Raw genomic sequence first — 23,345 nt, forward strand, 5'->3', positions numbered from 1 at the left:
TTTAACGTATTTGGTTAAAATGATCAATCGACGATTTTTTTCACAGTTAACAGTTTGATTACCATATTATTTATGGTGATTTGACTGTTTTGTTTGAATATGGTGAAATAACAATGAAATAAATTGTTGTTTAACCATCTTTTCCGAGAAATTTCTAACAGTGTAGCCAGCATTTTAGTTACATGGAGTGGAAAGCCATGAAAACCTCCCACGGTTAGCCTGATTGCAAGGGGACTCTAACCAATGATTATTATCCGTCTACCACTGAGGTTATTTCACGTCAGCACTGTGGTCGTTGCAAGACGGATTCGGAATTCGTATCGACCAGTGATCGCTGGGATTCGAACCCGGTTCGCCTCATTGGAAGAGTAACGTTCTATTTCCTGAGCCATCGCGGCTCGATACCAACTATAGCGAAGAAGAAATCACCAAAAAGGAGATCAAGTCGTTGAAATCCGCTAGATCGTAGATTAGCTGACCGGATGGTATAGGGCATGGAGTACTAACTATTTGTGCACCATAGTATAGGGTTATCGTGTTGGATTTAAAAACATGTTTTACAGGCTCGAATCCTGGCAATGACTGCATAGTTCCTCGTCAGGCATCCCATATCTATTTTTTTCGATAAATATTGATTTAACAGTAAAATTTACTGTAAATTGTATTTTTTGCTATAAATTTTAAGAATAATTATTTATTTTACTGTACCGTCTTTCTGGTGGCATTCTTAAGAGTGATTGAATTCGATATTTTCTTTTCTAAGTAATATCAGTGAAGCTAAAATAAATGATCCTCCTCCAGAGAGTGCAATAGAGAGGCTTCTGTTTAACTGTGGGGGTGGAGTTGGGGTCGGATTAAGGGGTTTCCGCCTTGACAGGTGGTGTCAACCATTCGACGGGGTCACCACACTGTCGAGGTTTCCTCTCCCTTTCCATATCTCCTAGACTAGGAAAAAAACAAGAAAAAAGGAAATGGGATAAGACCTCTTAAGGAATATTTTTAGTATGATAAAACACTATAGTCTATTTGTTTCTTAAAAACTGTTCTAGATTATCATCTGAATATAATGTGTAAGAAGTTTCGATTCTGTCTAAGTTTATTCTGTCCCGCAAAGGACTGATCATAAAGACACGGTTACCTGTAGAACACCGAACATCAAGCACCGCTGACTGCAGTCAGTAAGCGGATGGGGGACCACTTTGATCAGCCTGAGTAGGGATCGAGGGTGCGTGATGTCGGTCCTCGTCAATCTGTTCTACCGTAAAGTGTTCGACTTTGCTCGCAGGTCGTCGGGCTACCAAAGCAGGGGATCAAATTTGCGATGTTATGCCTTTAGATCATCCTGAGGGATGTTTCCCAGACCGTCGTCAATAGCCCATTGTGCAGTTCTAGTCACGACGTAAACAAAATACCTATAGTTTGTCTAATGTAAAATCTCCCCTTGCCATTCGTTTGGACCCGTGGCGGTGACTATGGTAACGAGGTATAACTGTTTCTAATAGGAGTGTGGGGTCATTGCTTAGGACAGGTTTTGGCTCTGGTCGGCGAGAGAAAGGGAATCTTTTTCTTCTGTCTATTGTGTTAGCCCTAGAGTGAAGAGAAGCTACCTTCCCTGAAATGAGCTATTTTTGTTTCCATAGCAGCAGACAGCCTCAGACTTCGTGGTGGGGGAGTTCTTACCGGAGACAAACTGTACCAACCTAAATTTTTTCTTGGTGATAACGGAACTGTGGAACGGATAAGTGTTTTGAATATTCAATTTAGCATGGGTTTTCCAAAATTTTTGCTTTTTTTTAGAACATTTTAGGAGGTGAAAGTAATATCGTATAATGATTAATTTTCATAACCTCTCCACTTTTATGGAAACTTTCGGATCACTTAAATGTCATAATTGTTTAGAAACATAAAAGCAACCTGAAAACAAGCTCGTAATAAAGGTGTTTTTAGAATAGTAATCGAAGCAAAATTACTGGAAAGGTGTTCTTTAGATTTTCATTGAATTGACGACGATTTATTGCTTTTTTTATGATAACCGATGATGCCTTTACAAAAAGATAAAAAAATTAGCATTTTTAAACACAGTTAAATAAGAATTTTAAGTTCGATACTAATTCGAATTTTCTATAAACTTGAAATATATACATAATTTAAAATTAATACTTATACGTATGTTTTAAGCACCAACCACCAAATTTTGTAATTTTTTAAAATTATTTATCTGTTATTTTAAGGAATCAAAGACCCAATTTATTTTAATACGACTCAGAAGTTTATTTTTAGGTTCTTTTTTTTCTTTCAAAAGTACCATGTTGCAGTTTCTTTTTCTTTTTTTTCTTCTTCTTCCTTTCTTTTTCTTTTCAGAAAAAAAAAATCGAAACGGTGGTTTATTTCAAAAAATTGTTTAACTTTTCCGAAACATAATTTTGTAAAATCGTTTGAGGTCAAAACATAGTTACGGTCCAAAACGAATATTATTAGTGAATTGTTAGAGATTATTAGAGGTCGGATTAGAGATAAAAACTTAGTTTTGATCTTCAGAAAAAAAGAAATCTGGAAGAAGGTACTTTATTTCCAAAAGTACATTGTAATTTTTTTATTTTTCATTCCTAACTTTCTTTTTCTTTTTTCCACACAAATTCAAAACTGTGTTTCAGTTCAAAAAATTTTTAAATTTAAAAACAAACAGTTTCGAAAAATTTTTAGGGGTCAAAGCATAATTGGGAGTCAAAATGAACTGCCAAGAGATCAAAAATAAGTTTTTATCTTTCCTTTTTTTTTCTTGAAAAACAGATGTGTAAAAAGGTGCTTAACATTAAAGGTACTATTATTTTGAATGCTATTTTTTTATAACTGTTTTTTTTATAGTTAATTTTGCCAAGCAAAAGCTGAAACCAATAGATGGTTAGCAGAATTTATTGATGCAGTATTTCTTAACACATTTACACATATTTATTTATTTATTTTTAAAAATATAATGAAATTTAATTAGCGGAAAGCCTTCTTTTCAAAAATAATTTCTTATTTTTCTATGCATCAGACTAGCAAGTGTTTAGCAGCGCCCTCTATCAAACAGATTTTGGTTAACCTCTACAACTCCAGATTTAATCTCGACGCAAACATGAATTACTTGAACAAGCCCTCAATACAAGAATTTTAAAAACAAAATGGCTATTTAACGACTACGAAGAAACCATTCCAAAAACATAAGTCGAGAACAATCGTTTGGTGGAAGTTAATTATGTTTCCAGACAAAGCAACATCTTTGGAATATCAATCAACTCAGTTCTTATCATGACTCAACCTAGAATCTTTGTTAACCAGAAGTGAAAAAACAAAATCCCTGTTTTCGCCAGCTTTTTCCAATAGTCAAACTTGTTAAAGTAAATAGGATTGCGTGTTGGCGATGTTTCTTTCGCGTGTGGCGACATTTGGAATGAATCATTTCATTTAGGGTTTCTTTATAAACGTGAGTATTTTTGAGTAATTCGACAGCATAAATCTGTCAGAGAACGTTTTTATTTCGAATAAAGCTTTCACACACGGAAGATAAAACTTTGGCTGGAAATTTAAATAAATAAGAAACTTAACTGACGATGCACAGAATCGGAAGTGGTGCGAATAGTGAGCTTTACTTCTTAATTCTATCGAAATAAAACTTAATTCGAAAAAGTTATCAGTAACACTTTAAGAAGTTATGTTTCAGAAATTATAGTCGTACGTCGTATTATACCTGAGGTTATCAGATTTATAAGCCGGGCCAGGAGAGCCAGGTTTGGTAGGGCGTTGGGCCCATGTTCAAGAGGTCACGAGTTCGATCTCCACTGACCAAACATTCCCCGTGTAGTAAATGGTGACTGGTGCACGTCAAATCTGTCGGGTCATAAAGTCCTTCATTTTCCCTTCACAAATCATACCACTGAATTACTAAATTGGAGATGAATTCTTCTCTGGTTTAGGCCAAAATTACGATCTGTGAATGAATAAATGGGTCCGCCCTTGTAAACGGGTTGCTACGTGTGTGTGACTGAAATCGTTTTCTTGGCCATAGATGGCCCCACTGAGAAACAAAAAACGCACTCTCTGCATTAAATTCGCTTGGTTTTACCAAGTACGCTTGCTGGTATAGGAATGTGACATTAGAAACAACAACAACAACCGGAATTTGTGGCGAAGAAACATGTTATGTTCGATATGAAGTATGTGATAGTTTGAGCTGTTTCATTACTGAGCAGTTTTGAAGTATCATTTTGAGCAGATTCATTATTGAGAAATTTTGAAATATAATTTTAGCAGTTTTAAAATATCATTTTGAGCAGTTTCATTACTGATCAGTTTTGAAACATCATTTTGAGCAGTTTCATTACTGATCATACTGATCAGATTTGAAATATAATTTTGAGCAGTTTCATTACTGATCAGTTTTGAAATGTCATTTTGAGCAGTTTCATTACTGATCATACTGATCAGATTTGAAATATAATTTTGAGCAGTTTCATTACTGATCAGTTTTGAAATGTCATTTTGAGCAGTTTCATTACTAATCAGTTTTGAAATATCATTTTGAGCAGTTTTAAAATATTTTGAGAAGTTTCATTACTGATCAGTTTTGAAACATCATTTTGAGCAGTTTCATTACTGATCAGATTTGAAATATCAATTTGAGCAGTTTCATTACTGATCAGTTTTGAAAGATCATTTTGAGCAGTTTCATTACTTTATCAGTTTTGAAAGATCGTTTTGAGCAGTTTCATTACTGTCATTCATATAAACTGCTCATGTAAACTAAGTTTTAATTGTATAGTGTCGATTAAGGCTTCTTATTGCAGACAACCCATTAATACTTCTTAAAAAATATTTTGAAAATGATATATTGTGTCGATATAAACAAACTTTCAGTCATAGTCACTATTAAGCATTTGTTATTATCGATACCCCATTGATACTTCTTAACTGAATTTTTCAAAATTCACTAAAATAATTCCTAACTAAACACAAACTCAAAGTTACCGGAAACCGCTTATTATGAGCGTTTTGATTCAACGTCGACGTTTTGCAAAGATGGTTGGTACGGTACGTCAGTGAAATGAGACAAGAGTATTTTAAAAATCTTTTGTGAGTCATATAGTGTGTGTCGCACAAAGGAGGTGTTCTATGTTACTTTTATAACAAAAAAACTGGAATCAGGGCGGACGTGTGCCTCATCTTTGGCATGACATTCCATAATCTGGAGAAACAATTGCGAGATGTGGGGTGTGTTTTTGGGATTGCGATTCAGACACGAGATGGGCAAGAGGACAGACGTCAAAAGCACTTCTTTTTCTTGTCCGCCCAGGAGATTTTTGCAAGCATCATTAACAGGGGTGTCTGTTACGCGCTACTTAAAGAACTATGAAGATGTTTGTCAAAAAGGAATATTTTCGTAGCCAAGTCGTTCGTCACCCCCATAATGAGGTATGCGCTCTCTGGCGTATAAGGCTCAGCCTGAAGTTTGGTTCTTCTTTTTCGACGTCGGCGACGTAATTAGGATTCCTTGGAAATCTCTGACCTAAAATTAGATTTCAGTTGCCTCTTGTTGTTAACCTCTTCGGCATTGTTTGGGCGATGCTTCTTTTTATTCTTCCTATTTGCGTGTGCTGCATTTCTTGCAATTCTTCCGTTGACAGAAGGGTGGAAGTCGTTACACTTTGGGGGTTGATGTCTGTCACGATAGTGAAAGATGTTGTCAAAACTCTTTCTGTGATTTATGAGGGTGGTTAGCATGAGGGATGAAGATTCCGTCAAACCTCTGTTATACACAAAATGGTATTTAGAGAATATGATAAAAGAAAGTATTTTAAAAAATTATTACCTTTAAACGAAATAATTCCCAGACGATTTTTCAAACGATTTCATCTTAATCGTTTCTCAAAACAGGAAATTTAGAAAGTTTTCGAATCTTTATTTAAATTATCCCATCTGTAAGAGTTAAATTAAAAATATATATTTTGGTGCGTAAAAAGTAAAGTTAATTATGTAATAAAATTGATAGATGGGCTGAAATCATTGGTAAGGTACTTGTACTTGGATATAGTCATGATAAAAAAATAGTTAAAGGCCGAAATGTATAAAAAGTAATTAAATTAAATTAAAGGGGAATGTGATCGTTAATGAAAGTGGTAGTACAATGCTAATGTGGGATAACAATAACCCAATAGGTCCAAAGGGTCACAAAGTGTGAGGTTTGAACAAATTGGATAATTTGGTATCACCAAATTTAGAAAAAGGGCGAAATTAAAATAAAATTAAGATTAAAGATAAAAAAACGATAAAGTCATGCTATATCTAAACAATATATATGATTCAAACAGTAAGCTGATGTTTCCAATAAGAAAAACTAATAAATTCACATTTATGCATGCCCATAACAATAAAAAAAGGTACTCACCACATATAGAAGGAAAAAGGTGATAACTAATAGCTATAAAGGTAAAGCTAAAAAAAAAACAATCACACAAAACTTTCTGCTCAACTACACATTTATTTTTGTAAAACTACTTATTTTGATTATTTCGTAACAAACAAACAATATGATTGCAACGCATTTTGTGGCACAAAAAAAATATATCTTTTAAAAGGAAATGGGTGACAAGAGAATTTAACGAAACCAAAGGCGTCATGCATAAAGTTAAATATAAAAGAACGAGTAATTTAACCGTTAAAATAAATATGAAAAGAAGACTTAAATTTGAGAGGGATTTTAATGTTAAAGAAAATTAAAGGTATAAAAGGTTGATTTTAAATTTTACAGAAAATTGATTACAGCTATGGATTTAGTTTAAAATAAAGGTTAAGAAAAAATGTAAAAAGAAATCCCTCGATACGGACCGAAGTCCGCATCAAGTGTATATGTGACACCATCTTAATTGTTACGTAAAAAGGGAAATTTAGACAGTTTTCGAATTGTTATTTAACATTCATCTTTTATATAGATCTTCTTTTGGGCTGTGCTATGGTTAATTGATTCAAAAAATTTTCGATAATTATTTTTATGCGCCAAATAAAAATATTCGCTAAATCTTCCCATAACTCAAGACATTGGTATGAATCGTGTTAAATTTTTCCGTTCGATTTCAACTTATAATGCAACTTCATGTGATCATTTAACTAAAAATTGTTTATTCTTTTTTTGTTTGTTTAGAGTACAGCCTATGGTATGAAAGATGCTGGCGACCCGTGGAGAGGAATTGCGCCATCTGCTTCTTATTATTATGATCCAAGCCTGGCTGCTTACGGGTAAATATATAAAGAAATAAAACATTGTTTCCATTTTCTATTTTTATTTTATAAAAGTTGGTAATAAGACAAAATTCTTTTCCCACCTTTTCGCCCAACTGTAATAACGTCAATGAACTTTTATAATTTTGTACATAGTGTAAAATGCATAGTTAACACTAAACATACCATTACCGGTCAAATGACCGTTTAAGAACTTTTACATCGAAAATGCGCTTATCATCTTATCATTTTTGCACATTTGACTTCATGACTTTTTCTAACAATTATATGCAGTTCATATTATATTATTATTATTTTTTGTTGTATTTTGTTTGCTTCGAATAATACTTGTCGTATACCTATTTCTACCACCACCGGTCATTTGACCGGGAGAACAATTCATTGCTTTATAAAGGTTATTGAATCAGAAATTACGATGTAATGCGTGTTCAACGTATTGCATTCGATGAGTTGCCCATTTCTGCAAAGGCTGTTGCATAGTGAGTTCAATCAGAACTAACAACTATGAGTTCAAATTTCAAGAAAGTACCTAAAATTTTAATTAGGCATTTTTGTGTTAGAAAAGGTGACGAAATCGAAGCATTTTTGTAAAAAGTTTATATTTTATTTTAATAGTTTTACTTCATTTCTAACTAACTGTTAGTTTTTATCCAGAAAAATGTCAAAACAATCAAGACAGCACAAGTTCTTAGAAGAAATAATATTAATTATGAGAATCTATCTATTATATATAATTCTCTTACGTGGCTCCCAAATTTTGGCTGTATTTCTTTTCCGCCGGTGGCAACGTTTGCTTTGTTTTGTTTACATTTTGAAAACACCAAAGCATTCTGCCTTTTAATGATGTGTTTCTGATCTAATATATATAATTCTCTTACGTGGCTCCCAAATTTTGGCTGAAGTACTTTGTACAGCTAAATAAGATTCTTTTCACAACACTTAAATATTTACTTTATTTTCTTTATATATCAGTCGGCAAAGAATTTTGTTAGGTTAAAAAACATTTCGCCAAAAAAAATAACGAATTCTAAAAGAAATAAAAATAAACAACTTAAATAAAAATGCTGTTGCCAGCCATAGAATTTCTTGAAAGTTAACTTAGCAACATAAATCAAAATGACATAGAAGCGCAACTAGATTAAAATTATGATACCTGAGCGCTTGACGTAACAAATCCTTCAATTCTATAAGTGTTGTATCGCCAAATGCCCAAATTAACAATTGTGTTTTTAAAGAAATTCTATAAAAAGTTTTAAATAAACAACCTATTTCTACAACTGCTTCTTGAAGAACTTGGCTCATTGATTAAAAATATTGTTTTAATTTTACAGTACTAACTTTACTTCTACTTTTATTATTGATATGACCCTCTTTCATTACATTTTACAACTTCATGCTAAATTTGAGGACTTTAAGTTGTTTTGTGGTTGAATACTGACGTTTAGAAATGTGTACATAAAAAGGTAATATTTAGAAGTTAAGAGTTGCCTCAGAAAAATTTGACATTGAATTTAACAATGGACGCAATCGTTTTTGTGAAAATTAAATTGTATTGTTGACATCAAAACTAAAAATATTGTGTTTCAACTTAACTATACTACCTTAATTTATACTTTAGAATTGCCTCGGAGAAATTTGAATTGTTATAAATGACTTAAGCAAAAAGTTTTATTTTAACTGACAAATACTATATTATAATTTTAACTTTTTCTATGACTATACTCATTTTCTTACTCTTTTCTTTGTTTTTTATACATTTTATACTTTTGTGATAAAATAAAAAAAACTTATAGTTGTTCTGCTTTTGAAAACTGATGAAAACACAAATGATGGGCTTCATCAACAATAAAAAATATCTACATTTATTTTACAAATTCCATATTATTAGGGTGGCGCCCTTCAGAGAATTAAAAATACATAATTATCTTCATCAAAACCGATGCTTTACATCCGGCGTTCAGTGGCAGACTACTATTTCATATTGTTTTACAACACATGGATTTAGCCCTCTGGTGGGTAAGACTTTGAAATAAAACTTACAACAGTTACTTTTCTCAACAACTGAAATTTAGAATAGTGTGATTAAGAAAAATATGTGAACTGCTTGCATTTTCAGATTAATATTGAAATGTACAGGTTTATAATTTTCTACAATGAAAAGTTTTCGGAACTTCAGTATTCAAAAAAGTATGCAAAAGCTAGACGTTAAGAACGTATCCAATGAGCGAGCAAAGCGAGCTTTGGATTGCGAAGCAATCCGAAATGAACTGCGAAAGCAGTTCCGGGGGTTGGCGAGCGCCAGCGAGAAGGGGGCGAAGCCTCCTAGTTATATATAATTCTCTTACGTGGCTCCCAAATTTTGGCTGCATTTCTTTTCCGCCGGTGGCAACGTTTGCTTTGTTTTGAAAACACCAAAACATTCTGCCTTTTAATGATGTGTTTCTGATCTAATATATATAATTCTCTTACGTGGCTCCCAAATTTTGGCTGAAGTACTTTGTACAACTAAATAAAATTCTGTTCACAACAGTTAAATATTTACTTTATTTTCTTCATTCAACAGTCGGCAAAGGATTCTGTTAGGTTAAAAAACATTTCGCTAAAAAAATAACGAATTCTAAAAGAAATAAAAATAAACTTAAAAAATAAAAATGCTGTTGCCAGCCATAGAATTTTTTGAAAGTCAACTTAGCAACATAAATCAAAATGACATAGAAGCGCAACTAGATCAAAATTATGATACCTGAGCGCTTGACTTAACAAATCCTTCAATTTTAAAAGTGTTGTATCGCCAAATGCCCAAATTAACAATTGTGTTCTTAAAAAATTCTATAAAAAGTTTTAAATAAAAAACCAACTTCTATAACTGCTTCTTGAAGAACTTGGCTCATTGATTAAAAATATTGCTTTAATTTTACAGTACTAACTTTAGTTCTACTTTCATTATTGCTATGACCCTCTTTCATTACATTTTAAAACTTCATGCTAAATTTGAGGACTTTAAGTTGTCTTGTGGTTGAATACTGACGTTTAGAAATGTGTACATAAAAAAAATAATATTTAGAGGTTAAGATTTGCCTCAGAAAAATTTGAATTGTTGACATTGAACTTAACATTGGAAACAATCGCTTTTGTGAAAAATTGAATTGTATTGTTGACATCAAAACTGAAAATATTGTGTTTCAACTTAACAATACTACCTTAATTTATACTTTAGAATTGCCTCGGAGAAATTTGAATTGTTAGCAATGACTTAAACAAAAAGTTTTATTTTAACTGACAAATACTATATTATAATTTTAACTTTTTCTATGACTATACTCATTTTCTTACTCTTTTCTTTGTTTTTTTATAAATTTTATTTTTTTGTGATAAAATAAAATACTTATAGTTGTTCTGCTTCTGAACACTGATGAAAACACAAAATGATGGGCTTCATCAACAATAAAAAATATCTACATTTATTTTACAAATTCCATATTATTAGGGTGGCGCCCTTCAGTGAATTAAAAATACAAAATTATCTTCATCAAAGCCGATGCTTTACATCCGGCGTTCAGTGGCAGACTACTATTTCATATTGTTTTACAACACATGACTTTAGCCCTCTGGTGGGAAAGACTTTAAAACAAAGCTTACAACAGTTACTTTTCTCAACAACTGAAATTTAGAGTAGTGTGATTAAGAAAAATATGTGAACTGTTTGCAATTTCAAATTAATATTGAAATGTACAGGTTTAGAATTTTCTACAGTGAAAAGTTTTCGGAACTTCAGTATTCAAAAAAGTATACAAAAACTAGACGTTAAGAACGTATCGAATGAGCGAGCAAAGCGAGCATTGGATTGCGAAGCAATCCGAAATGAACTGTGAAAGCAGTTACGGGGGTTGGTGAGCGTCAGCGAGCAGGGGGCGAAGCCTCCAAGTAATTATAATTCTTGTAATTATAAGAATAATCATAAGAATTATAGAAATAATAATAATGAGAAGAAATATGTTTGCGGAAAACGTAGAATGGAAGCACCCTGTATATGTCAAAAATGCGTTGAGCAGTGAAATAAAAATTCTTATTCTTTGTGTTTGTAATACATAAAAGTTTGCAATATACAATTTCATATAATTATAATAAAGTGTTTTTAGTTTATTTCCTTTCTAACATCCATATTTCATACATTCAATCAAGAAACATAAAGTCCGGTCATTTGACCGGCTATGGTAGAAATAGGTATACATTAAGTGTTGGTATGTTAAGTGTTAAGATAGGAAGAATTTTTATGGCAAATTCTGTTTTACATTGTACTGAACCAAACTGTACTGTAGAAAGAGCATTTATGAAAAGAAAATATTTCTTTAATACATCAACGATACATAAAAAGGCTTACATCATTTACAATTCCCGTAACGGGTTAGTACACAGCTTAAAAAAAAAGAAGAAAAAAGACCAATCTGTACAAAAAATCTGCTACTCTCCGACGTTCCAAAATTGTCCCTTTTAATAATTTAAAAAAAAAAATTTTTTTATCGGGTAGTTATCTAGTTGTAATGTTTTCCTATTAATGCTTTTGATAACTGATAATTTTCAGTACTTTCTATTAACTTTTACAACATCTATTTAAAATTTAAAGAATGGGAAAAACTGAGTTAAGGCAAACACAGTAAGCTATAAAGTTTCAAATGCTAAAAAAAATGACATCAAAATGCACACTCATTGTTCACCTTATTCCCGGCCGTGTTTCATGTTCTCCTCGGTAGAGGGCAGTGTTTGTAGAGGTTGTTTCAACTTCCGGTTGAAGATTCAGGTAGAAGAATTTCTGCTGCTGTAAACTAAATTGTATAAATCCGCATCTCAACGATCCGGTAATTGCATATCAATATATTATAATTTTCCGAAGTACTTTTTTTTTTAATATCTTCATCTGATATTTAAAAATTTGAGAAACTTATTTTTTCCAAAAACACGAGACATAAATTAAATTCAGAACAACTAGGTATTCCGAGTATATAGAAAAAAAAGAAGAAATAGTCACGTCAATGCTATGACGTCAGAAGAAAACCTCAAAACTTCCGGTAGTTTTTTTTTTTTTTCTTTTTAAGGATAGATGGTAAATTGCTTCTGTTTTTTTTCACTGCACTACGCTGCAACTAATTTTAAAGTACGTAAAGGAATAGTTTGTAAAAATAAACAGTCTTCCTATTCTACATTCCATAATTAAAAACGCTTATTTTAAGCTATGTCTACTTTCTTTAAACACACCTTGCAAGCTATATCCATTTTCTTAAATATTCATTTATAGCTATGTCTAAAATTTAAAAAAAAATTTAGTTCTCAGAACTTAGTATAGGGTTTACAGTTAGATCATTAATTATTCTATTGACTGGTGTTTTTTTTATAGGTATGGTGGTTTAGATTTCAATGGAGCCAGGCGGAAAAACGTAACAAGAGACTCAACGAGCACGCTGAAAGCATGGCTCAACGAACACCGTAAGAATCCTTACCCGACGAAAGGTGAGAAGATCATGCTGGCCATCATCACCAAAATGACTCTCACACAAGTCTCAACGTGGTTTGCGAATGCTCGCAGGAGGCTGAAAAAAGAGAACAAAATGACGTGGGAGCCAAGGAACAAAATGGACGCTGATGACGTCAAGGATTATGACGATGATGATGACGTCGAAGATGACGGTGATGCAGCAACTAAAAGGAACAGGATGGACAGAAACGATCGCGTTGATGGGGAGTCCAGAACGACAAAATGTGAAAGCGAAGACGAAAGCGATCGTAGAACAGCATCGTGTGATGATTCCAGTAAGCGATTTTTGTTAGTTTTTAGTATTTTTTGCCTGACTAAACTTGTTTAATTACTTTATTGAAATTAGCATGTTACAAAAAATAATGAAAGAACATGCCAGTTTTAGAAACATCAAATGGGAACGAAAGATTTAAGCTAACAACCGACCATAACATTCCCCACACTTTCTCGATTATTCTGTAAGTTATCTCTGCCATATTATCTTGCGTACTTCGATTCACTTCCAAATTATAGTAGAAATAGATTGAGCCATTTGATTGTTGAATGTTTTTGAAAGATTTCATATGGTAATGCATTGTGTAATAGGGTGTAAACAGCCCTGATGAAGGATTGCAAAAATTTGACTATTTTTGTCGTTGTAATCCTCATACAATTTTCATGCACTTGAATATGCAGAAATCAAGTAAAACCCTGAATTATAATTTTAGATTTGAAAAGTGTGATTTGTTGTCATTGATTCGGACTTTGAAGTATAATTCCTGGTGAATAAGTTGTTGTCCACCAAAATACTACTCAGTTATGCGTATGTAAATTTGATGGAATTATATGAGACTTTGAAATATGATTCCTTGCGGATAAGTTACTGTCCACTAAAATACTTCACAGTTATGCGTATGGAAATTTGATGGAATTATATGAGACTTTGAAATATGATTCCTTGCGGATAAGTTACTGTCCACTAAAATACTTCACAGTTATGCGTATGGAAATTTGATGGAATTATATGAGACTTTGAAATATGATTCCTTGCGGATAAGTTACTGTCCACTAAAATACTTCACAGTTATGCGTATGGAAATTTGATGGAATTATATGAGACTTTGAAATATGATTCCTTGCGGATAAGTTGCTGTCCACTAAAATACTACACAGTTATGCGTATGGAAATTTGATGGAATTATATGAGACTTTGAAATATGATTCCTTGTGGATAAGTTGTTGTCCACCAAAATACTGCACAGTTATGAGTATGGAAATTTGATGGAATTATATGAGTCTCGAGCTGCTTATCCTAGGGAGAAATGAAAATAAGCAAATTTTCTTTCCCACTCACTTTTACTACGCAACTTTCTTTGAAACTAATCACCCATGCAAGATTTCCATTCGAGTCGTGTTGCCAGTACGAAAAAAAAAACTAAAGCCGACTATGGCTTCTCAAAGTGAAGATTATTTTCATCTTCTATCAGCAATCCTTGTTCTATTTGGGGGGAGGTCTGTTCACCTGCGAAGTGGAAGTATTCAATTTTTAACATGATCCCCTATCTCAAAGGGATGCTCGGAATAAATTTGTGAGAGCCCTACTCTACCATTCTTCATTTGCATGTAAATGAAAACGGTTGAGCAGGAGTGATCATCTGGTCTCTCTCAACCACCCCTAGACCACCCCCCCCCCCCCCCACCTTTTAGATATTCCCGTCTTAGAGCTTTCGGAACAAATTCCCCCGGCTGGCCATATTTATTAAAACTTCCCCCCACGACACCACTTCCACACCCCCACAACCTTTCGCACGTCTTTCTGTGGAGCTAATCTACCCATTTTCACCATCTTTCAACGCTTTTTTAACGTTAAATTGTTTTTTATTTAAATTTCTTTCTTGTACTCATTTTCTCCTTTTAATTCATTACCTAATTACATTTTCTTCCGCCTGGAAAATGTTTTAATTTATCTGCACCCGAGATTTTGTTTTGACCCAGTCTCTCCACTTGTTGTCTCCTTGTGTTTAATTATGCAAGAATTAGGCGGCGTATTTTTCTCCAATTTTGGCGAAGTTGTGGTGCAAAAGCCTCCTTAAATGGAGGCGCAGTTAAAAATTAATAATTTGTTAGCTTGTTAATAGTATTTATTTACTTTTCTTTTAACAACTATTATATAAAGTTTTTCTTTTGAAATATTTGTATAAATCCGTTAAATTCGCAAATAAGCTTTTAATTTCGTTCTGATGATTTTTATTTCTTAATAAAATGAATCCGTAAAAGTCAGTACCTTATCAGCATGATAGTGTTAATTACAAATCGCAGAGACAAAATATTCCGAAAAAAAAACTTTTAATTATTATAATAATAGCAACGCTGAAAGCTTTATGAATCGGTTAAAAGCCTAGTGTAATATGTCTCAAATAGTTGAATGATTTAATAGGAAAGATTAATGTTATTTAAATACTGTTAGTTATAAAAATACTAGCTGAATACACTTTCTTCGCACGGGGTTAAAAAAGTAAATAAACATTAAATTAGTGTTTGTCATCACTACAAAATCATGCACAAAACTTGAAGGCGTTGAGTTTTGTTTAAGGTCGACACGACAGATAAAGCTAAAATGATTCAAATAGTTTCATAATCATTATTGGATCTCTCTCTCTCGGTGATTTTACATTTTAAGAATAAGAAAACACGTTTTTCGAAGTTCATCCCATTAAAATGAAAATTAAGTATATTCAATTGGTACAATACTTTTGCTTACTTAGAATACTTTGCTTGGGCGGGGATAGAGCGATCGCTTTCCAATGAGGTGAACCCGGTTCGAATCTCAGCGATCACTGGTCGATGCGAGTTCCGAATCCGACTTGCAACGACCACAATGCTGGCGTGAAATATCCTCAGTGGTAGACGGATCATGGGTTAGAATCCCCTTGCCGCCGGGCTAACAGAGGGAGGTTATCATGGTTTTCCTCTCCATGTAACGAAATAAGGGTTATTTGCATAAAAAAAAGTCCTCCAGGAAGGCAAATCTCACAATACTCGATCCAGGAGTTCCCTTGTCTTCTAAATTGGATTCATATTTCATACAACCATTAAAAGGATGTTATATCGGGGGGGGAAATCTTTAATCCCCAATTCACTTGTATTCGTAATTTAAAATATGAAGTATAGAGAAGAGTAAGTTCCGGTGAACCTAGATTAAACTATGGAGATTCAAATGGTGAAAAATGTTCAAAGTATCAACCTTACTCAGGATATCTGCTTGCTCACGATAACTGTTAAAATTTGTTTGCAATTTAAGATTTCGAAAAAAAATATATATTATTTTTTGGCATTTACTCTAGAGAAAAGTGAGTTCTCGTAAACCTAAACCATTGGTATTTTAAATTATCAATGGAGGGAATTTGCCATGAAGTTTCTTCTTTAGGGATACTTGAAAATCCGTTCAATAAATCGAAAGTTGCGATCGAAGAATGTATATTAGCGGTTTTTAAAAATTGATTTTTTTTTCAAATCTCGTATAATACCAGAATCAAATCTTTATAATGTTTTTATTTTATTATTTGCAGTTGATGGTGCAGTACATTATGGTTCAGGTAATCACATAACTGGACGACCCTATCCCCACCTGCCTCACCACAGAAACAAAATAACTCCAAACGGTGCTCAACAACAAGAAAACAGTACTAGGGACAGTACTTCCCTCATCGCTACCTCCGAATTCACACCTACTGACTCATCCTCATCGCCTAATTTGCCGGACATTCAGGCCCTCATGCGCACCACCTCCCCCCTCGAAGCCAAAGACAGGACGAGCATGGACTCGATGAAAAGCTCGCCTTCTGCTGTCGAAGACGTGGACATGTCCGGTCGATCCATGACTGGAGCCAATAAACCAAAAATATGGTCTTTGGCGGACACAGCCACGAGTAAAAGTCCCCCTCCTCTGCTTGGTGGTCCAACTCAAGAGACATCCGGCAGTATGATGGACATGTTAGGACACTGTGGATGGTTTTCGGTGAATCCTTACCAAGTGACCAATGCCTCAGCATCCTTAGGTGGCTTTGGAAGTTATCATCCTCACTCTGGTGGGTCATTCGCATCGCCCCCTAGTGGTCACGGAGGGTCGTGTTCATCTGCTCAAGGATTTGTGCCTCCTCAGACGGACACACCACCTCAAACTCCACCAAACATGAAGGTATCTGGCTCAAATGGCTTCCTGGGTGGACAAGGTGGTCATCTATATCAATCATCTGCTATCGGTGGTGTATCTGCTAGTATTCAAAGTGAGTTGCTTTTTCTAAATTAATGATATCAATGATATCATGAGAACAGTTTATTCAAATGATGGATTCGAGTATCACCTTCTAAGACTGAAACTTTCCACACGAGATCTTAAAGATAGTCTGCTCAGACTTGACTTTAAAATCAGCAATCTTCTTGACCAGCTGACACACCTACCTGAAGGTGTTTTTAATAGTCACTTCTGGGTCACCTCTGGCTATTAGACAGGTTCTTATGTTTTTAATATAATTTAATTTTTGATAAAGTTTTAAATATTTGAAATAGTTATTACCTTGATTAAATATTTATTTGAGACGACCTCCATTGTATATGTTTTTTTTTATCTTTTAACAAGAATTCTGAAATTATATAATAAGGGCGTTCAGTATGGAACACCCAAACTTAATAAAATTGATTTCTTTGTTAAAAAAGTTATATAATTTAAATAATGTACTATTTAGTAGCTAAGCTAAGCAGACTATTTTTATGATGTTGCGTGAGGACTTCTAAAAGTTTTAGGAGGTGATTAGAATCTGTAACCTACTGTTTTTTAAAACCAAACTCAGAGAACTTTTTAAAACCAAACTCAGACAGAGAAACTAAGTTCAGTCACCTTAATGGAGAATTTTTTCAGTGGAACTAATCCACGTTTACGTTACACGAAAGCTGAATTCAGGATTTTTTTTCATTAAAGCAAAAATTAATCCCCATTAAATTACTATTATATTTATACAAATTAATGCACTTTAATTTACTATTACATTTATATCACTTTTAATATTGAACTTTTCTTCAATTTTTCTATAAATTCGTCGAGGTATTTTTCATTCGCTGTGGCAGTTTTCGTATGTCCAGTCATACTCGCTTACCACCATGTCCCAACTTCATCTTTTTCACCTCTTCCAAGAGCTGAAACTTTTTTTGACATGTAGTTTTTCTAATTAGGAAAAAAGTTGTAGTCACTAAATGCCAACTCCAGTTATAAAATATAAAAGTAGCGATGTCCCATTTGGCCGTGCGATGGCTGAGAGGTAGAGCTTCGCGTTCTCATGCTACAGGTCCAGGGTTCAATACTCGGACTAGACAAGATTGACTCATCTCTTCTTTCCATCTTCAGTGGGTCCGAGCATAGCTGAACACCCGATAGGAACATTTGTTCCTGCTGCAAGAACAAGAAAACTGGGATGAACACAGTAGACCTTGCTCCTCTATGGGTTATCACGCCGCTGAGTTAATCTCTTTTATCGATGTTAAATGGAAACAGTAGCGGGAGAGCAACGAGTGGAGAATGATTTTGTTCAGCATGCCTCTGGTTTGTTTTTCTAATACTTATCTGAGTTTTCTGTATCAAATTCCATCATTTATTGTGATTCCAACAAGTATTGAACCTATTAAATAAAAAATAACAGCGAAATAGGTAGGTAGGTTCATTATTTACGTCGCACAAGAATTGCACAATTGGCTATTGACGACGGTCTGGGAAACATCCCTGAGGATGATCCGAAAACATGCTAACGTAATTTTGATCCTTTGCAGAGGGGATGGCTCCCCAGCTTTCTTAGCCAGACGATCTGCACGCAAAGTCGAGCACTTTACGGTCGAACAGTTTAACCCTCGGTCACTACGCAGACTGAGCAAAGTGGTGACCCATCCGTTTACTAACCACAGCCAGTGATGCTTGATTTCTGTGTTCTACTGGGACCCGTGTCCTTACGATCCTTACATTGTGGGACCCTAAGAAATTGAAGCTGCCAACTATCACTTCAACGATACGAATTGGAAATAACAGTGAACACGTTTCAAAAATTGGCTCCCATTTTTAAGACCAGCCAGATGTAAATGATCAGAAGCAAAAGTGATTTAAAACATAAAACGTAAAGTTGCCAGCGAAAAATGAAAACGTGAAGGTCAAAAACAAATATAGAAAATCCACAGTGGACCACAGAAGGACAAATCAGGGTGAAATGAGTTTCCACGCACTGTGGTGAGGAAGTAAGGGAATCGGCATTCATATGAATAAAACAAGATCTGAGCCGTGATGGCTCAGGGAATACAGCGTTTGCCGCCCAATGAGGTGGACCGGGTTCGAATCCCAGCGATGACTGGTTGCTACGAATTCTGAATTCGGTTTGCCCCGACCACAAGTGCTGACATAAAATATCCTCAGTGGTAGACGGATCATGGGTTAGAGTCTCCTTGCCATCAGGCTAACCGTGGGAGGTTTTTGAGGTTTTCTTCTCCATGTAACGCAATTGCCGGTTAGTTCCATAAGCAATAGGCTACGAGGGCAAAATTTCTCCCAATACTTAATCCTGGAGTTCCCTTGTCTTCTGGATTGGGTTCAAAATTACAAGTCTACGGCGTTGAACACTGGTAGTCGTACACCCAAATTTGGGTTGGCTGTCCAATGACAGTTAGAAAAATGAATAAATAAGTAAATGAAACAAGATTCCTGGGCAATATGAGATGATGTGATTCTGGTGATAATAATTTTATCCCAAGATTCCTACAATGTGCAGCCATTGATATTAAGTCTAAATTTCAAGGCATGTCTAGTTTGTCTGATGTAGTCTAGGTCGCGCTGACAAGGAATGTGATAAATTCCCCAGCGATTATTAAAACTAATAGAATATTTAAGAGACTTTAATTTGGTTAAATAGCCTTAAAACGGAGAGGGTATTAGCAATTTTAAAACAAACGAAAGGAAAAAATGGTAAAGTAACGCGTTCTCTGTAAGGAATAAGAGGGACGTTTGGGTCTAGTGAGTTTAGCTTGAGCTGGATCAATTACAGAAGGGTTAAATCCACGGTTAGCAGAAAGCGACCGGAAGAATTTAACTTCGGAGTTTAAATAAGAAGAGTTTGAATTCACGGAAAATGAAACGGTTCGATTCTAGTTCACGGAAAACGGTAGCATGGATAAAGATTTTTTTCTGACATTTAGGGTGATTAGAATTAACGTGAGGGAGAAAAGTGTTTGCGATAACTAACTCTTCAGAAAGATACAGAAAGTAATTCTTAAAAAATATTATCACTGTCCACTTAAACAAACATATAGCATTCTAGAACTACTTGTATTAAAATTTTAATTATCGAAACTTCATTCGGTTTTCATTAGTAAAATAACAATAAAAAATTGTAATTTTTTCTTCCGAAGTCATTATTAGCAACAGCTGTTAAATATCAATTTTCGACTATTTCTGTTGCTTCCAGCTGTCCCGTTTAGAATGACATTTAGGGAGGGGGGTAAGAGGAGCAATAGCCCGTAAAGATTGGGTGATAACCATCAGAAAAGCTTTCTTGTAGTGAGGGTACATTAGTACCTTTGAGAAAGTTTGCGGTAAAGCAAATGAATCCTCTTAGGAATTACAGACATGAATGTGGTAACCCGTTTATGTTGAAAGTGATTATTTTTAATATTTTTTAATTAAAATAAATAATCCCAAAGGTATTACTTGATTAAAAAACGTCTTTCCCTTCAAAAATATATAAATAGGAAATACCACTCGACATGCTTTTAGCGCTCAAAAATAGGTGCCCATTCTCAAGGCCTGTCCTGACGTGAAAGAGAAGAAACAAAAACAAGTTATAAATTAACAAACTTTTGTTTCCACTCAGTCACTTCCAGCAAGTTTTGAACAGGGTCCTAATCCCAGCTACAGCTGGTCAACAAAAATTCTGCTCCCGGTTCGCACTGACCACAGTACCGAAAAACCGAAGTACCAAAAAACAAGGACTTGGAAAACCTATTCTCGGAGAGAGTGAAAGTTGGCACTGCAAAAACTTATCCACGTTATTGCTGCAAATGCTGGTTATTTTGAAAACGTTGTTGCAGCCGTTTTTCTTGGTTAGTAGTGCCATCAGCTGATGAAGATTTTTAAAATTTGCTTGTAATAATGCATGGTTATCTCATCTGTATCATTTTAATCCTCTTCCATTTTGAATAAATTTTTAAATCGTCTGTCATTTTTGGAACACCCGAAATTAATTTCCTAAATTAAATACTATTGATGTAAATTATGTGTTTTTGTTCTTACTTAAACTTATCTCTTCTTTTTCCAATTTATTCTTTTCTGATGTAAACTATTTATTTGCAGACAGTAAAAACGGCGGATCTTATTCTGCAAACAGTCATGGCAGGTCCTTTAGACAAGAATCCCTACCTGAGGATTATTCTGCAACGGGACATTTCAAGGCGACATCCCTGCAATAAAGACATTCATCTGCAATCATTTTACTAAAAAAAAAAGACTCTTTTTTGTGCAACTAAATTTTCAAGGTAGTTTTCTTCCAGAAACTTCAAAGCAAACTCACATAAAATATTTTGTATGGAAAGTTCATGACTACTTTTCGGACAAATGAAAAACTGAAGATTAGATACAGGGTCACTATCATCCCCCCCCCCCGAACATAAAATAATTATGGTTCATTGCAAATCGTATAGACTAATATAATACAAGTGTTGTATTTGCAATAAAACACAATTAGCACACGTTATCACACTATTTATTTTTAGTCCGATATGTTTCAAATTTATATATTTTTCCTATTATTCTTTAATTTATCTGATAAATTTAATTTCACTTCATTAATACTATCTTTGATAGATAATAATGTAAAATAGTTATCACATTAATTGAAATTTTCGCAGTGTTTTATTTTTTTAGAGTTAATACTTATAGTATTGCTTTTATGTCTTCTTACTGTTATTCAACCACAATGCAGTTTCAAGTAATAGGTTACAATCAAATAGTTTTTCATTTTTGTTTTTAAAATTTAGTTTACCCTAAATAAATATTACATACAAAAAACTCACAAAACTATTATTTTTGTATTTTTTTTTGCAAGTTAATCACAGTTTTACATGACAAAATTGCGATTTTCTTTTTATTTTATCTTCGAACCCACGAAATATTTATTTTTTAAAAACGTGATGACCACTGTTATATAAGTAATCGCATTGCAGTTCGCTACACACGTTATCCAATATACCTATTCCAATTCCTTTATTTCATTATCCAATTTCCAATATTATGATACAAAAACTGGAAAGAGATTAACATATGTCAGTTTTTGCTTCATAGTATTTTACTGAAACAAATTTAATTTTGTACAACTAAGCCTTTGACGCAGAATTTTTATTAAACATATTTTTCACACTTTTTATCATTATTTTATATTAATTTAGGTCAAAATAAGCGAAAAATATTATATTTAGTAATTTAATAATTTATGGTTATGAAATGCACGAAAAACAGGTGTTTTTTTTCTTTCCTTTTGTCATTAAAGGTGAAATTTTTCAAAACCTATTCACTTCCAAATAATAATTTTTTTGAAGTTACACTTATTTGAAATTATTTATATCTGAGAGAAACAGTTTTTAATCATTGAAAATCAATTATTGATAATTTTTTGAATATGAATGAAAAAATTTTTTTGAACTAATTTTTTTGAATTTAATTCCGATAACTTAGTAGAATTTTTTTTAGGAACTATTAGACTGTTTTTTTTTTTAAATTTAAATATTTCAAAATGTACTTTTACTAGTAATAAAAGCATCAGAAAAAAATATATATAAAAGGAACGCCGTTCTTCCACCTGCGTCAAAGGGTTAAATCAAATCTAAAAAGGAGACGTCTGTCTGATATTGAAATCATGTTTCAACTTGTTTTACATATCCTCGTGCAATTTTCAGCATACTTTTAATGTAATGTTATTTACGATGTAAGATTAGATATATTTTCCCTTTTAGTTGCACTTTGTATTGTATTACATAAAATGTTTTAGAAGTTAAATTGGATTAAAAGTTATGGAAAATGTTTTTTTCATATCTCTTGTTTGGGGAGATTTGTGTTTAACTAGCATATTGTAAATATATAAATATATATATATATAAATTATTTAAATCAAATTATAAAGTAATTGAAGAACTTTGTGGAAGAATGTGTAAAGTGAATTTTTATAGTATTTGCTTAAATCAGATTTAAGATTTATAGAAATGACAGATTGCTGTTTGCCTATGCCTCATTTTCAATAAAGAAAACCTTTATTCAAAAAGTTACCAAAATAGATCAATATTCTCTAACGCTTACAAAGGACAATAAAGATGTTCTTAAAAAGAAAAAAATACTGCCTATAAATTCTAAAGCACATAACACGTACTTTCACTATGTTCTTAGATTGAAGAGCTCGTTGGAAGAATGTGTTGTGTAACTTTTTAAAGCAATTGATGAAATCAGTTTTAAGACGTATTGATTTAAGAAATAGCTGTTTACAAT

The 23,345-nt window shown here is 33.3% G+C and overlaps 1 protein-coding gene across 2 annotated transcripts in view; it reads left to right on the plus strand.

Moving 5' to 3' along the window:
• The window catches only part of LOC107439315 (iroquois-class homeodomain protein irx-2), a 77,511-nt gene extending 55,965 nt beyond the window's left edge, over positions 1 to 21,546 (plus strand). The window contains exons 3-6 of one of the 2 annotated variants that reach the window (XR_011637176.2): positions 7,178 to 7,272; positions 12,668 to 13,080; positions 16,354 to 17,296; positions 21,165 to 21,546. Coding sequence is in view for 1 of the 2 variants with exons in the window: in XM_043042360.3 (XP_042898294.2) it covers positions 7,178 to 7,272; positions 12,668 to 13,080; positions 16,354 to 17,070; positions 21,165 to 21,280 (1,341 nt within the window). In the remaining variant the exon portion in view is untranslated. The remainder of the gene's footprint in view (positions 1 to 7,177; positions 7,273 to 12,667; positions 13,081 to 16,353; positions 17,297 to 21,164) is intronic. The other variant, XM_043042360.3, reaches the window with a different exon arrangement.
• Positions 21,547 to 23,345: the final 1,799 nt, after the last annotated feature.

This window comes from Parasteatoda tepidariorum, chromosome 7 (genome assembly GCF_982258835.1).
Source record: "Parasteatoda tepidariorum strain Cologne lab strain chromosome 7, Ptep-v5.0, whole genome shotgun sequence".
Taxonomy (NCBI): Eukaryota; Metazoa; Arthropoda; class Arachnida; order Araneae; family Theridiidae; genus Parasteatoda; species Parasteatoda tepidariorum.